The sequence below is a fragment of the Glycine max genome, chromosome 7 (assembly GCF_000004515.6).
Source record: "Glycine max cultivar Williams 82 chromosome 7, Glycine_max_v4.0, whole genome shotgun sequence".
NCBI classification, from domain to species: domain Eukaryota; kingdom Viridiplantae; phylum Streptophyta; class Magnoliopsida; order Fabales; family Fabaceae; genus Glycine; species Glycine max.
The window spans coordinates 604,470-618,744 of record NC_038243.2 but is presented as its reverse complement, the minus strand read 5'-3'; the positions used below and the strand labels follow the sequence as shown (position 1 = coordinate 618,744).

Here is a 14,275-nt window from a genome sequence, read left to right as displayed (position 1 = left end):
CCCTATTTAATACAACCAGGCCCTTTTTCTTTATTTGTTGAGCCATCAGTGGACACTGTAATTGTCAGAGTTTTGTTTTTTCCCAGCTTATGGAGAAATCATAACAAGTGCATGAAAGAATGCTATGTTAGCAATTCTTTGTCCTGTCCTGAGTCCAGATTGGTTTTGGTATGTGTCATTTTCAGTCAAAAATACTATTAATTTCCTCTTCTTATTCTTCTCTCGAGAGAGTGGGGAATTGAATTTTTACTAGTATAAGGAAAGAAATATCAATATACATTCTCCCTTGGGATACAAGTCCCAAAACAGGAAAGTAGGGTTGCTTCTTGAATTGCTTACCTAAACTTATCTTTAAGCCACATATGATACCTTGCTACATAACCACATGATATCGATTAGAATATTCTAGATAGCAGAACTATAGTGAAACTGAACAATGTTGAATTCATGAATCACTGCATACATGATTTTTTCATTGGATATAGGATTGATGTTTATAATAGTGATGGAACCAAAAGTTGATTTGATTCACAATAGTATCTGAGCTATCCTAGAAATAAATACTTACTTTGCTTACACACTTGCACACTAAGAAGGGAACAATCAAATTGTACGCAAGTTTTGACAATTGCCATTTACACTTCCATAAACATAAAAGGAGAAAATCAACAAACTTATGCTTCAACTTTGATGAGTCCAATGAAGAATTGGTTCTGATATATGTAACTTAGCATGATGTCAAGGGTTTAATTCCTGATCATGATCATGTGTATGAAAAAAAATAATTATTTGAAGAGATAAAATTCACTTTATTAGTCTCTATATCTCAGAAGAAATTAGTCTCTAACTATCCATTAGGGGATATCTCTATGAAAAAAAATGGCCATATTGGTCTTATCAGTATTACTGAAGTAAATAATAGGAATGTAAAGGAAAATGAAAACAGAGATAATACTCTTTGTATGTATGGCAATGAAACAAAAACTATGAAAGTATCCCCTCCTATAGTCCTATGAAACCCCACTTCATCTTCCTTCTATTCATAGCAACCCCTCAAGAAAGGAAGTTTGCATACTTCAAATTAAAGAAAGCTAGCTTCTCTCACTTAAGAAACAATTAAAAAAATATTTCGTCTTTTGGTGGCATCCTGATTTCTTGCCATTTTTAGCGCATATTCTCACGTGGAATCCTGTGAACCAAATGACAACCCTCGCGTAGGCCATGCAGTAGACACAAGTCAAACTTTAACGCATTGAAGATACTGCCTTAAAGTCTTATTACCAGTTTTTGTCCATAGCTCTGAAATTGACCTATGAACCATTTCATCGATTGGTCTATTTGGACCCGAAAATATTTTTATCAGTAAATTATCTGTGTCCATCAATCTTCTTTTTTGATGTTCAACTGTTATGTGTGACGCACATATTTTAGTGTTGGTGAAGCCGATAACTATGGTCCTTCTAGAGCATGCAAGACTGGACCAAATGGACCATTCTAGCTGTCACATCATTGCATATTATCATTTCATCGTGGACCACAAGATTTTTCCAATTGATTACTCTCTTGTTACTTAATAGTAGATAAGACGTGTGTAATAAAGCTTTTTGTCATTCTAATCTTGAATTGATGGATTTCGCATCTTTCTCTTTATATTGACCGTTACTACTACAGGCTTGTTTTGGGTTGAAATTTCATAACGCTCAACAAAATTTTTGGTGGAAGCAGTAAAACAAACAAAAAATTAAAAAAAAAAGGTTGGGAGAAAATGAAAATAACTATTTGGTATAGATTGAAGACATTTTTTTTTAATCAGCGAAAAACATATATTTATATAATGGTAGACGTACCACAGTATCAAAATACAGACCGTAGTATCCTAGTCAATTGGTTACCAAGCATTTACACAGTAATTATCTCGGTTTTGAACCGTCTCCACATAACATATAACGAGTTTTATTAACTATTTTTTATAAATTAAAAAAATTAATTACATGTCATGTGAAGATTAATTAAAATCATAAACACATAGTGGTGCTAAATCATATAATAATTACTCAATTAATGTTCGAAAACTTGAGATTAACATGTTGTACACTTGTATTGTATATATGTCTATACTCTACATGAGTGGGGGTCAGTTTGTTGGACTGTAGTTCTTGATTGTTTAATATTTATGCATAGCTACAAACGTGACAGCTGATTTAATATTGCTGATCTAGACGAGAAATAAAGGTTAACAGGTAAAAGCATGCCAGAAAGCTACTTGTGAGTCTTAATTTTCCTTGAATGTGACTTGGTGATTCTTAAAATCAATACCACGAATTCATACTCAAATACTTTATCACTTGGACAAAATTATTCAATCATGAAGGGGTTTACGAGCATTTTTCTGATGTTGAATAGTACAACAAACTTATAGTAGTTCATTGTTAATAAGTAAGGTTGATTTGTTATAACTATTAGCTTTTCTAATTATTGAATTTAGGACAATGATTTAGGTTGCAATTGGCCAATTGGGATAATAGTTTAGACAATTACTGTAATTAGGACAATGATTTGAGCTTTTCTAGTTACCATAATTGAGACAATGATATAAGTTTTTCTAGTTCTCATAAACATGTTAGTATTAGTGTGTGGAAAATAATCATTTCTTTATTTTTTATAATAAAGAGCGATACTGAACAGTTCAAGGTAGATTCTGTTTAACACACGCAGCTACATTCATGCAATTTTCTGCCATTAAGAGTCAGCTTCGGTTTATATATACCATTAATATCAAAATTCAATTTCCTACCATTAATATCACAAGAAAATCAATTCTTAAAAAAAAGCCTCTCCTTTGCTGTTCTACAGATTTTACATAAACACCGTACCAATGAAACTAATGTGCTATATTCCGCATACAAACCACTTGCCCTTGTATTTAACATGCAAACATGCATTCAAACAAAAGCTTAAGTCAAAATCAAGTCTCTTGGTAAAGCTCATATTTTGTACTTCAGTCTTTCAGATAGTACAACTTAGAGCTACTAATTATAAATGTTCCTCCAAAAATCAACATGAATACAGAATATACCCCAAAACAAAGAGGATACTATTTATAAATTGCCGTAGAAACACATTACAATTGAAACGGTGTGCTTTCCATCTTCACACCAAACAACTTGTGTTATCTACAGTATCAATTAGCAATTATCTGTGACTTCCGTACACACATTCATCTGATGACATTAAGGTACCAATGAACAACAAGCTGTTGGGCCAATTGAAATAGAACATTATTGTCATGAAGCAACTACTTATATTCCATTGTATATCGTTTTTGATAACTTGTTCTTAGAGGTGTTGCATAGAGATTCTTCCATGTATTAGCAGAAGGATAGAAACCAGAACTGCTTCTAGTAACTCCACTTAGTGACACACAATCATCCATAAAGATTCTCTTCGCATTCTGAGAAAAACACCTATAGGGTTTCAGTTTAGCTTTGGTAGATGCTGTCAGATTCATGTAGCTTGGTTTACAGGCATTTCTTTCCTCTGTTGCTTCCACCGTAACATTGTTGTTAGATGGTCGAGATGGTGATCCAGATGTGCATGAGGTTGACATAGGACTATCATCATGCATGCATTCAGAGCTTATGGCTGAAGATGATGGAGTTGATTGACTAGTTGTAAGAGAATTAGTTGAAATCCTGGTTGTCACACCATTGCTTCTTGATTTGACTGAGCCATTTTGTTGATCCGAATTAAAGGGAAGAACAAGATGATCACTTTTACTGGTCACTGGAGTCATGTCAGGTGAGTCCAAATACATTTCTACCATTGACCTGCTCTCCCATGGCTTTGCAGCCATCCAGAGATCTAACATGTTCCATCCCGAGCTCTTGCTGTCTAGGTTGCGGTTCTTGAGAGGAATTACTGACTTAGCAGCTCTTGAATTTGGACTCGCTCTCTCTGTTGATTTCTGAAAGCAAGCAAAGTTTATTGAATCACATGTATTTTGGTAATCATTTCACTACTGACTCTCACCACAAATATGGTAGATTTTCTCTACTCCATTACCTTCTTAGACTGAGAGTATGCCTTTGTTCTATCCCTCTTAATTGCTCCTTCCTGCCTCATTTGTAATTTTTCCTTAACTTCTTCTACAGTTCCTGGAATGTCACACCACCCTTGCTGGCAATAACAAGGCAAGTTATGCTAAATGTTAACATCTCTTTACCATGGCATCAACATTACAGAATGTTACACAACCTTGGGGCAAATTGTGAAAAACTTATGATACCTCAGCTTGCTTAACAGGATCAGCTTCATTGCAATGCTCACCCGCAGATTTCCCTTCTTGAGAGTTCCCCACATTCCTTGCCTTGACGCGTGCTTGAACTCGCACAAGAGCCTGCATGCACCTTAGAGTAACAGCTGCTTGCTTTCTAACTTGCCAACCACGAAATATAGCTTGCAACCTCACCACTGCCTTCAGGGCCCTCAAAGCTCGTCTTGCCTGCAAATCAATAACAAAAGTTCAAAAGAAACAAATAAATGGAGAAAAAACTTGACAAAAAATGTGCAAGCACAATAACACACGGGACATACTTTTAAGTATACTAATAGGAAACCCCCAACACAACAGAATGAACGACCAAAAGAGTGGCAGATCCTTCTGTAATCAACCCCCATCTACACAGGGCTAGAGAATTTTAGAAAACAATAAACATTGCAGGTTGATGTCCAACACTCCTATTATGAATTAAACACTAAATTACATTATCATAGTGAACTATTATTGATTGAACACTAAATTACATACAAACCATAGCAAGTCAAAGTGAAGTAGTGAACTTCATAACTCATAGCAAAAGCTTATCTTTAGTAATACTAACTGCTTGAAGAGTTGAAGTTTCACCACGATTTGGCTCGTTTCAAAATTGTGAAATTAACAAAACAAAAGCACCATGCAACCTATTTGTAAATCTTCTATAAAAGTCCATACTGTGATAGTATGATTAGGAGGTCCTGATCTTAAATTAAACATGGAATCTTGCCTAGCAGGCTAGCACTAATTCTTCTATCCAGAATTCCCTGTCTTAAGTATAGAATGGAGTATCTGCTTCTGCTTCTCAAACAATTCAACACCAGAAACTCATAACAACTAAAAAAATAAATAAATCCTTGAGGAGAAAACAAGCTGCATCACGATAATGCAAAAGGTTGAATTAAATTAACCAAGTAGGAAAGAGTTCCACTAACCAAGAAACCTCGAAACACTGCTTGGATTCGAATGGCAGCCCATTCCTGCTTAATGACCATAAAGTCTTTGAGTGGAGTTCTGACCACAGCAGCCAAAGCAGCAGCAAATGCTCCATCGTCCACCACAAAGGATCCACCACCACCATGCCCCTTCTGCATTGATGATCCAATCCCAAACCCTTCTGAAGTGCTCTTCCATAACTTCCACTTTCTCTTACTCTTGTCACCACCCTTCTCCTGAAAAATGCAGAAATATGCTAAGTAAACATCTCCACAGGAAAACATAGCAAGCAAAAAAATCCCAAGAAAAATTTGCAAACTTGATCAATAGTGGAGGGCTTTCTGAGAGAAATGAGGGACTTGAGCCATCTTCCTGAACCACCCATTTGAGAAAAGAACAGGTTTTTGGAAAGGATAACGTGGAAAACAGCAAGTGGAAGTTGAGGTGAGTTTGAGTTTGAAGCTGTAGTTGTTGTTGCTGCTTTGCTTGGCTTAATTAAGGTAAAACGAGAAGAAGAAAAAGAAGAAGAGGAAGAAGGCGTTTTGAAATTTGAAATGTGCGTGAAGAAAAGGAAAAGGTGAATGAACAGAGAAAGTACATAAACGGATACGAAGACTTTTTATGCTTTTTCTGATGTTCTCATGTCCCCACTTACAGTTGACTTGTCAATTCAATATGGGACCCTATCAAGCCCATTTTATCATTTGTATTATCGAAGCCCGTAAGCACAAAGCCCAAATAAAGATTTTGGATCAGTTTATTTAAATTTATTTATCGAAATAAGTATTTATTTTAATAAAATAAGAAATTTTATGATTTTTATTATATTTATCTAAACTATTTATACTTAAAAAAAATATTTTTTTACTTATTTTAAGAAATAAATCCCATCTACTTCTTGAAATAACACTTATGTAAAATATACTTATTCAAAAATTATTTTTTAAGTTTAAACAAACTCATCATTTGTTTTTGGACATGTTTCTACCGTGTGACATAATTAAGCGTCTAGTTTCACAAATTTTAAATGTGGTTGGTTGGGAACTCAGTTGGTGGAGTTTGAAAAAGTGAAAAGCAGAAAAAAATGAGACTCTAAATTTGAAAAATATAAACGAAGACATTAATGCGATTAAAAGGGAAGGTGAGTCTTTCTTTACAGCTCATATTGAGGAGTACCTTTGGAGTTCTGATACTTTAACGAGTCTAATTGGGTTTTATTGAGTTTGTTTTGATATGTTTATTTTTTTTTGTTAGTGGTTGTTTTGTTAATATATAATAGATTTAAATATTTCAAAAATAGGTTATTTTTAAGTTATTACTTAAAATTGGTAAACGATGAGGTGAGAAACTAAATATCAAGTCTAATAATAACATATGAATTCCACATTATTTTGAAAAATATCATCTTTCTTTCCCTTCCCTTCTTCTCCTTATTCGGATTCCTATTACCAGCAGAAGTAAAGGTGAGTGTGAGTGACTCAGACCACTCTTGCTTTGCTTGGCCTAACAACCACTAACCAAACCAATCCTCTCTCAATAGCTTATCAACAACACGACGCCGTTTTCCGCCAAGAAGACGACAACGTTTTGCCCGACGACGAAAAAAACGTGCACTCTCCCTCCACCGCTCTCGCTGTCACCCTCCAATTTCGACGCCAACCGCCACCACCACCATCATCGTCCTCGCCGACTCGTGGAGAAGATCTAAGGGCCCTGGGAGCGAGAGGGTTTTCGTTGAACTTGAACCCTATGCCTTTTATGAATTTGAGTTTTGGAGGTGGGGAAATGGAGGAAGCAACACATATTGGAGTTGGAACTGGTGCAGGATCAGATCAAGGTTGCTATGGAGGAGTTGCGGGGAAGAAGGAGAAGATACTTTTTTTTAATAATAATAAATGATATGACTCATATGTGTTATGTGTTATCGACTAGTTTTGATAATATGCTATTGCATCTATCAAGTACTTAGTATAATGTAACTAACGGTAAATATTACCTTAAAACATAAAAGATATTTAAATACATAGATAACCTAAAATAAATTTTAGATAATAAATTAAAAATAACCTATTTTTGATATATAATAAACATATTTAAGCTTATATAATACAAATATAAATACCAGTAACATATTTCATATTTCAGCTCCAATTGCGAGATATTGGGTAGCAATTTAGGACTTGCTCATTTGGAGTATTATGTTTTTTTTTTTTTTTACAATAGTGTCAATTAAGATTAGAACTTGGGAATTGTGCATATTCAGTAGAGAAACAAAAAGAATTTGTGCATATTACTGAAAAAATCGTCTTTTTGAGGCACAGTTAATGAAAATCATGTTATGGCCTAACCTTACTTTTCATTCTCTTCGTTTTCAAATTGTTTCATCAATCCTCATTTTAAATCCTTCTTTCATATGTAGTTCTATTTTGCTGTCCTCTTGTAATTTTTCTCCATGGTTGCCTGTATTTTTCATAATTATTTTCCTTAGGTCAGGTCTAGCCCTCCCCCCCAAGTGTTTTGTTCATCCTTTTCTTGTCAATGAATTTGAAGGTGTGAGGCATGGGATCTTAAGGAGTGGGGATGCCAACCTATTTGGGATCACTGTCCCTAAGGTGATGCTCTATGATGCCTTCTTTATCTGTCTAAAAAAAACAAATACTATTATAACTTTTCCAAAATTTCAGTCTATTTGATAAATGAAAAAAATTTCACATGTTTATTTAGGGGGAAATATTATAACAAATGAAGAAAAAGAAAATTATCAAAAACTTATTAAAGATAGTAGAATCTTATTAATGAGTGTCGTTGAGAAATTGATTAAGAAATTAAAAAAAAATATTTATTCCAAAGATTATAAAAGAGAGTAAAAAAAGTTATAAATAATATAATTTTACATATTCTAATAATTTTTTTTTATTTCTTTAACCAATTATTCAAAGATAGACTCGTTAGTATTTGACAAGATAATATAATGGTAGGCCAAGTTGTATTTGGTATGCTGCGCTATTAAGTTTTACAGAACCGACTCATGAAAGTCACAATGTTTTTTAGTTGGTTTCTCCGTGCACAAGTTGAGCTTGAAAATAATTAATTTTTGTTTGGCGCATTAATCATTAGGCTTCATTTCCCTAAGCTTGGAAAAGAGTAGGCTCAAGTAAAATTCTCACCAGTTAAATATGATATGGACGAAAATTTCAATCTTTATCATAGAAAATATACTCTTGTAAGTATAAATCAATACCTACTTGGTGGAATTTGGTCAATTTGGCTCGTGACTAGGAAACATTCATGTCCTTGAACCAAACCAAGTCTTGACCCTTTTCCGTCTGTGTTTTTTCTTTTGTTAACACAAGCCAAATCTTGACTTTGAAATGCTCTAGCCAATCAAATTGCAAACGTACAATACTATCACCAATTGTGGTATCGGCATTACATGTCACTCTATTATGGGCTAACACAGCATGGCTTTGAGCATGTCCATGTTATCTGTATGTGGAATATTATAACCAATTTCACTCATCACTGACGCAATGCCACATCTCCAAACCATGATTATGACTGGTCAATGGTTGAGAATACTTAATGAAGAAGAAAGGAGGGAGACACAGTGTTAGAAACTAGAAAAGTATTCATTTTTTATAAATATTATTGACTTACAAGAATGGAAGATTGACCCAACTCCTAAAATACAATTGAGTAAAACAAATGAGGAGTAAAAAAATGATCCATCAGAAGCTGAATGACCAAAACAATTGACCAAGAAAAAACTAAATGAAAAAATAAATCATGGGGTTAGATGTTGTGTGGTGTGACCTTTATCCTAGATTCTAAAAGCAGTGCCTAATGCACCTAATTGCCTTGCAATTAAAATATTGAACTCACACCTTAATTAAGTTGGTGTGTGATTTTGGGCAAACTAATCATGGGCTAGGAATTCCCATGTGCACAAGCCTTGGGGATAGGAGGATTTTTGGACTAGGCCTTGGTGAGGGAATTGGTGCTTTGGAAGCAATTTTTGCAAGGTTGACTCTAGGTGATAGATTGAGTTGTTCAAGTGCCTTAACTTGGAGTTTTGCAGGGTACTCTCTAACACAACCAATCCTTGGACCAACTCCAGTTGTCCATTTTCTTGACAATGGCTTGCTCTCTTTAAGTTGTGAAGTTTCCATATTGGCGCCAGAGTGAGCCATATTGTCTTGAGTGCAATTTTTGGCAGTGGCAAAGTCACTTGAACCAACATTGTTAGCCATTTGGGACTCAAACTGTAGCTCCTCATCTAAAGGTTTTGTAGGTGGGATATCATCATCAATTGCATACTTCTGCATAAGGGAACCATGAAATTACAAAATGTCACACATTGTTTCAACAGGTTGAGGTTTATGTTTGTTCAGATAAACTTCTTCATAAATATTTATATAAAAATAAAATAAAAAGGTAAAATAAACTGAATTTTTTCATAAGCTTAAATTAATAATTTATGCATTTAATTTTTATAAAAATGTTTCTCAACTAATATCTCTAAAAGTTAAAGATGTATAAATTGATTTTAACTTATGAAAAAAATTTAATACTTTTTATATTCTTATTTTCTTTACCTATAAATATTTATAGAAAAATTTATCCAAAATAATATGTCAGTTATCCCAAGTAAAATCTAAATAAAGAATCTATACAGAAAAATGCCTTGAATTGGTTGGCTCACCTTTACATTTGTCAAGTCCACATTATGTTCTATCAAGAAGCCAATGAATTCCATAAAGTGCTTCTTTGTAGGACAGTAATGACCGCTGTAGGGCCATATCGCCTGAATAAGAATAAATGAACATCAATTTGCATATAAGGGAAGCAAAATGCTTTTAAACTTTTTCCTTAATTAATCTTTCGGTGCAGTGAAATTTTATATTCCTCTGCCTAAAACGATTCCCATTATCACAAAATTACAAAATTGTAATAGCAATAGAGAATAATTTCATTTCATATTGTCCTAAAAATAATCAATGTTATGTATGTACGTAGTATAATTAAAACACGTGTGACATACATCAAGAACTCCATTCTGGGCAACCAATCTTCCAGATGCAATAGTAGCACCCCCAGCTAAAAAACTAGAGTGCTGAAAATGGCCTTTCTTTTTCTCCCCAACGTACAAAATTCTAGATGAGCTAAGAACGAAAATCCACTTAGATCCCTCAACAGTGTGTACAAGGTTCTGGCCTTTTCTGTAAACAAGCCTTCCTCCCTCAATAATCACTTCATACGCTTCCCTCTCTTTCTGCATTTGCAAGCAAACAACAAAATGAACACTCGTAAAATAAACAATATTGTGGTGGCTGCTCATATTTTCTAAAGTCAAAACTATTGAAAAGCATAAAGAATAATTTCCCCAAACATAGAATTCGTAATTATAGGTGAAGTCTTTAGTGCATTGAATGCACATGTACAAATGCCACGTTGGTAGTTTATTTTACTAAATACCAACTTTTTTTTTTGAAAGGAACTAAATACAAACTAATCAATGGATTTTGTGCCTAAATTTTGATTTTATAGTCAACATAGCTAGGCATACACCATTGCCACTCTAGAAATTGACCAAGCATTGTATAGTAACTATACAAGTCCTTATTACCTCAAAATAAAAATGCATAAAAACATTGGTGGATCAAAAAATTTGATGTTATAGGAATAATATAACACATTCATTGCAAATACGTACGCTCAAACACGCATACAACATCCTTAGTATCGTCAAAATAAAAATAAATACAATATGCATTAATTTTTTAATCCCATTTTTTTGTTTTATGCTTCCTCTGTCAGATTTTCACAGAATAACAGAGTAAGTAAAGTATTATTAACATAGTAAAATTTCAACAATTATCTACTATTAGCACACCAGATGTGCATCCTTTAAAAGTCACATTATATATATATATATATATATATATATATATATATATATATATATATATATATATATATATATTATGTGGCAAGTGATGAGGTGAAAATAACTTACGGGTCCAAGATACTTTATGCACTGCCTATACAATTCACTTCTTGGGCACTCGTCAAGATTTACTTCTTTCCCGTCTCCAACATCCAACCTTCATGTCACCAACATGCAATTATGAAATTAGAAAATTAAAATCAAAAGTGTGCTAAAATTTTTATACAAAATATTATTCTATTAATTACATTGTAAATAATGTTACCAGTAGAAAAAAGGTTGTGAACTCTGGCTATGAAACCAAACAGCATAGTATATGTGCAGATTGTGCCCATAACGATGACGTGGATCAATCTGAAAAACACAAGGGAATCTAATTAGTTTTGTTTAATCTACTTAATTGTACTCCTAATTGAATTTAAAACTCTGAAATTAATCAAGATGTGGACATATAAGCTTACAGCTTCAAGCCAGTGCCTTAGAGCTAATTTCTGCGCCTTATCATCTTTGGACAAACCTTTTCCCACCTACCAATGGCAAAAAGGAAAAAAAAAGGGTACATTGATAACAAAATCCCAAAAGAAAAAAAATATCGGAAAGAGAATGAAAACTTTGAATTTGTCTCTATGGTCCCAGTCAAAGATATATAATTGCAAAAGCCAGATTATGTCAAGTCAATTATATTTCAAGCAACTAATGCATCTAATTGGAAACTAATGGCTAAAATATTATTAAGGCAAACACAATATTTATTCAAAGATTCTAGCTTCCCACACAAAAGGGGTACCTTAGCAGCCATGGTCCTAGCTCTTGCCCATCTTGAAAGAGCTGTTTCTGATTTACCATAGTCAAAACGTGACGTGGAACACCGACTAACAGCAACAGTGTCTAAGGCCTTCTTCCACCTGTAATTAAGATTTCAAAGAAAACTCTCATTCAGGGAAAATTAATTAAACACTAATCTGAGACGGACCAATTAATTGTAAATTTTTATATAAAAGAAAAAAAATTCAATTATGTTATAAGAATTCATTAAAGCAAAATTTTGACGAATGTTTGATACAATTTGATGTTTAGTTTATTTTTCCATAATTTACCCAATTACATTTACACTCATAAATTCTAATTTATACTCATAACCTTAAAGTTAGAAGTACATTCAAACCTATGATATATCTTTCTTTAATTATGAGTGTAAGAAAGTTAGTAAAATTCAATTTTTTTTTATAAAAAAATAATTGATGCAATTCGGAATGGAATAGGTATTACAAATTTTTTTATTGGAGAGGTCATCAAATATGTAAGAGGCGGACGAATTTCTTCATATATTTTATTGTATATATTCTATATAGTAATCTTTATACTAAATAATAACATGAAAAATAAATATGAGATGAGAGAAATAAAAAATAATTTAAAATAGTAATAAAAAGATAATACATGTTGATATATCTTAAAATTTAAGTTTCTTTTTGATAAAAAAATCCAAGTTGTTAATTCTTTTATTGTAATGTAAATATTTTTTAAAGTCTTTAATTTAGCAATAATAAATTATAAAAGATAAAAATTATTAATAAGGAACATAAATAACACCAGAATATTTTGTTTAAAAAGAGGAAAAAATATTATTATTTTCAATACTATAAAAGGAAACAAAATATTTTGCGAAAGAAACATAAATAACTAATATTTAAATAGATTGGGTACTGGTACTAATCAATGAATTCTATTTGGAGAAAATATTCTATATGGTAAAAGTGTAATCTAATCAGAAATAGTTAGATATGATAAGTTTATTATCTTCTAGTGACTGTGTATAGAAATTAAGTTCAACACAAATCCCTTAGGCACGAAAAAAATATCATAAGCATGAATATTGAACAAACCATAGCTCCTCACAAACAACAGCACAATCTGCCAGATTTCTTCTGGTCCTGTAGCTCTTGTAAACCTTCTGCAGCTTTATTGCAGCCACATCAAGCTCCCCAATGGACTTTGGTGAAAACAAGATTTCTGGTTTTGGCAACTCAATTGTGGGGCTACTATGTTCATTGAACAAGCCACCACCAACTTCCTCTGAATTACCAGAGTTATTTGAAAGTAGATAGTTGAAGGAAAATGTAGTTTGCAGCTTCAGATTCCCAACCTTCCTCCTCTTTGATCTTGTAGTTTTTTCAGTAATAATAACCTCATCCAACTCATGATCAGGCTTATACAAAGTTCTGCACTTCTTGAAGCTCATTGTTCTGAATGTGATCTCTCCCTCCTTTGACTCATACTCCACTGTTACCATTTGCACACCTCTGCTTTAAACAAATGAGTAACACTAGGGGTAGGTTAGAGTTTCACAAGCAATTGTGACAATTTAAGAAGACAAGACCTATCCTTGTCACCAGTGTAACCACCCATTTAATGCATCAAATTCATCAATGAGATTCTCAAAAAAGTCATCATAAGATCATGAACATTCACTACCCCAAAGAGAGTTATAGCACTACCAAAAGAAAATCGAAATAGACCAAGTCAACCATTAAAAATGCTTTTAACAACGTGCCACGCCAACACCCCAACTTGAAACCAATTCCTACCCCTGAAATGAATCATCGATAAATTACTCCATCCTTAAATTAAAAAAGCAACAAAATAACTCAAAGGAGCAATATATACTAATTACATAACATAACATAACCTTGTAAACACATTATGTATATTTTTTTCAATGTGATTCATAAAAGTCAAAGGCATTTTCCAACAGAAAACTGAATGATGAAAAGTGCCGGAAAGAGAGGGTCACCTTAAGCTATACGAAGTCAGCTTCTTCCCTTTATGATGCAAAGATATAACAACACTTGAGTTTTAGTGTTTCAAATGGGCACTTCCCTTCTCTTTTATAAGGCACGAGTTTTGAAGACATGAAAAGGGGTGGAAGTTTATCTTATATATGTAGGTACTTTCAAATACGTAAGAGACAGAGAATGCAGAAAAATGTGACCCTTTGGAATTTTTATTACCTTATGAACCAGTTAGTTTGAATAGAAAATAAGGAAATTTTATGTGGCCAACGAGTCCCATAAATGGGT

The 14,275-nt window shown here is 33.1% G+C and overlaps 3 protein-coding genes across 4 annotated transcripts; all 3 read right to left on the bottom strand.

Moving 5' to 3' along the window:
• Nucleotides 1-2,819: 2,819 nt before the first annotated feature.
• On the bottom strand, nucleotides 2,820-5,847 carry IQD21 (protein IQ-DOMAIN 21). 2 transcript variants are annotated; one of them, XM_006582943.4, is made up of 6 exons: nucleotides 5,568-5,847; nucleotides 5,248-5,484; nucleotides 4,594-4,677; nucleotides 4,286-4,501; nucleotides 4,063-4,176; nucleotides 2,837-3,964 (listed from the first exon to the last, which is right to left on the bottom strand). In XM_006582943.4, the coding sequence occupies exons 1-6, from the start codon at nucleotides 5,631-5,633 to the stop codon at nucleotides 3,296-3,298; spliced, it is 1,386 nt and encodes a 461-aa protein (XP_006583006.1). In that variant the 5' UTR covers nucleotides 5,634-5,847; the 3' UTR covers nucleotides 2,837-3,295. The 2 variants fall into 2 exon arrangements, with proteins under 2 accessions (XP_003529725.1, XP_006583006.1); XM_003529677.5 differs by lacking the exon at nucleotides 4,594-4,677 and having other exon boundaries at nucleotides 2,820-3,964; nucleotides 5,568-5,846.
• A 3,070-nt stretch (nucleotides 5,848-8,917) lies between these two features.
• LOC100783559 (IQ domain-containing protein IQM1) lies at nucleotides 8,918-12,312 on the bottom strand. Its single transcript, XM_041017140.1, has 8 exons — nucleotides 12,293-12,312; nucleotides 11,983-12,100; nucleotides 11,657-11,722; nucleotides 11,461-11,549; nucleotides 11,265-11,352; nucleotides 10,290-10,520; nucleotides 9,951-10,052; nucleotides 8,918-9,567 (listed from the first exon to the last, which is right to left on the bottom strand). The coding sequence occupies exons 1-8, from the start codon at nucleotides 12,310-12,312 to the stop codon at nucleotides 9,169-9,171; spliced, it is 1,113 nt and encodes a 370-aa protein (XP_040873074.1). The 3' UTR covers nucleotides 8,918-9,168.
• Nucleotides 12,313-13,053: 741 nt separating this feature from the next.
• Nucleotides 13,054-13,604, bottom strand: LOC121175140 (IQ domain-containing protein IQM1-like). The gene is made up of 2 exons (XM_041017139.1): nucleotides 13,576-13,604; nucleotides 13,054-13,498 (listed from the first exon to the last, which is right to left on the bottom strand). The coding sequence occupies exons 1-2, from the start codon at nucleotides 13,602-13,604 to the stop codon at nucleotides 13,057-13,059; spliced, it is 471 nt and encodes a 156-aa protein (XP_040873073.1). The 3' UTR covers nucleotides 13,054-13,056.
• Nucleotides 13,605-14,275: the final 671 nt, after the last annotated feature.

Bases quoted from the DNA above. Each gene is read 5' to 3' on its own strand.
- LOC121175140 (XM_041017139.1), bottom strand. From the start codon at position 13,604: ATGGGTGGTTACACTGGTGACAAGGATAG. The intron at 13,499-13,575 runs GTCTTGTCTTCT...TGTTTAAAGCAG, and splicing joins TACACTGGTGACAAGGATAG to AGGTGTGCAAATGGTAACAG.
- LOC100783559 (XM_041017140.1), bottom strand. From the start codon at position 12,312: ATGAGTGTAAATGTAATTGG. The intron at 10,521-11,264 runs GTAAGTTATTTT...TTGCAAATGCAG, and splicing joins GCATAAAGTATCTTGGACCC to AAAGAGAGGGAAGCGTATGA. The intron at 10,053-10,289 runs GTATGTCACACG...ATTCTTATTCAG, and splicing joins CCCAGAATGGAGTTCTTGAT to GCGATATGGCCCTACAGCGG.
- IQD21 (XM_006582943.4), bottom strand. From the start codon at position 5,633: ATGGGTGGTTCAGGAAGATGGCTCAAGTCCCTCATTTCTCTCAGAAAG. The intron at 5,485-5,567 runs GTTTGCAAATTT...TGCATTTTTCAG, and splicing joins AGCCCTCCACTATTGATCAA to GAGAAGGGTGGTGACAAGAG. The intron at 4,678-5,247 runs GTTAGTGGAACT...AGCCCTGTGTAG, and splicing joins CAGTGTTTCGAGGTTTCTTG to ATGGGGGTTGATTACAGAAG.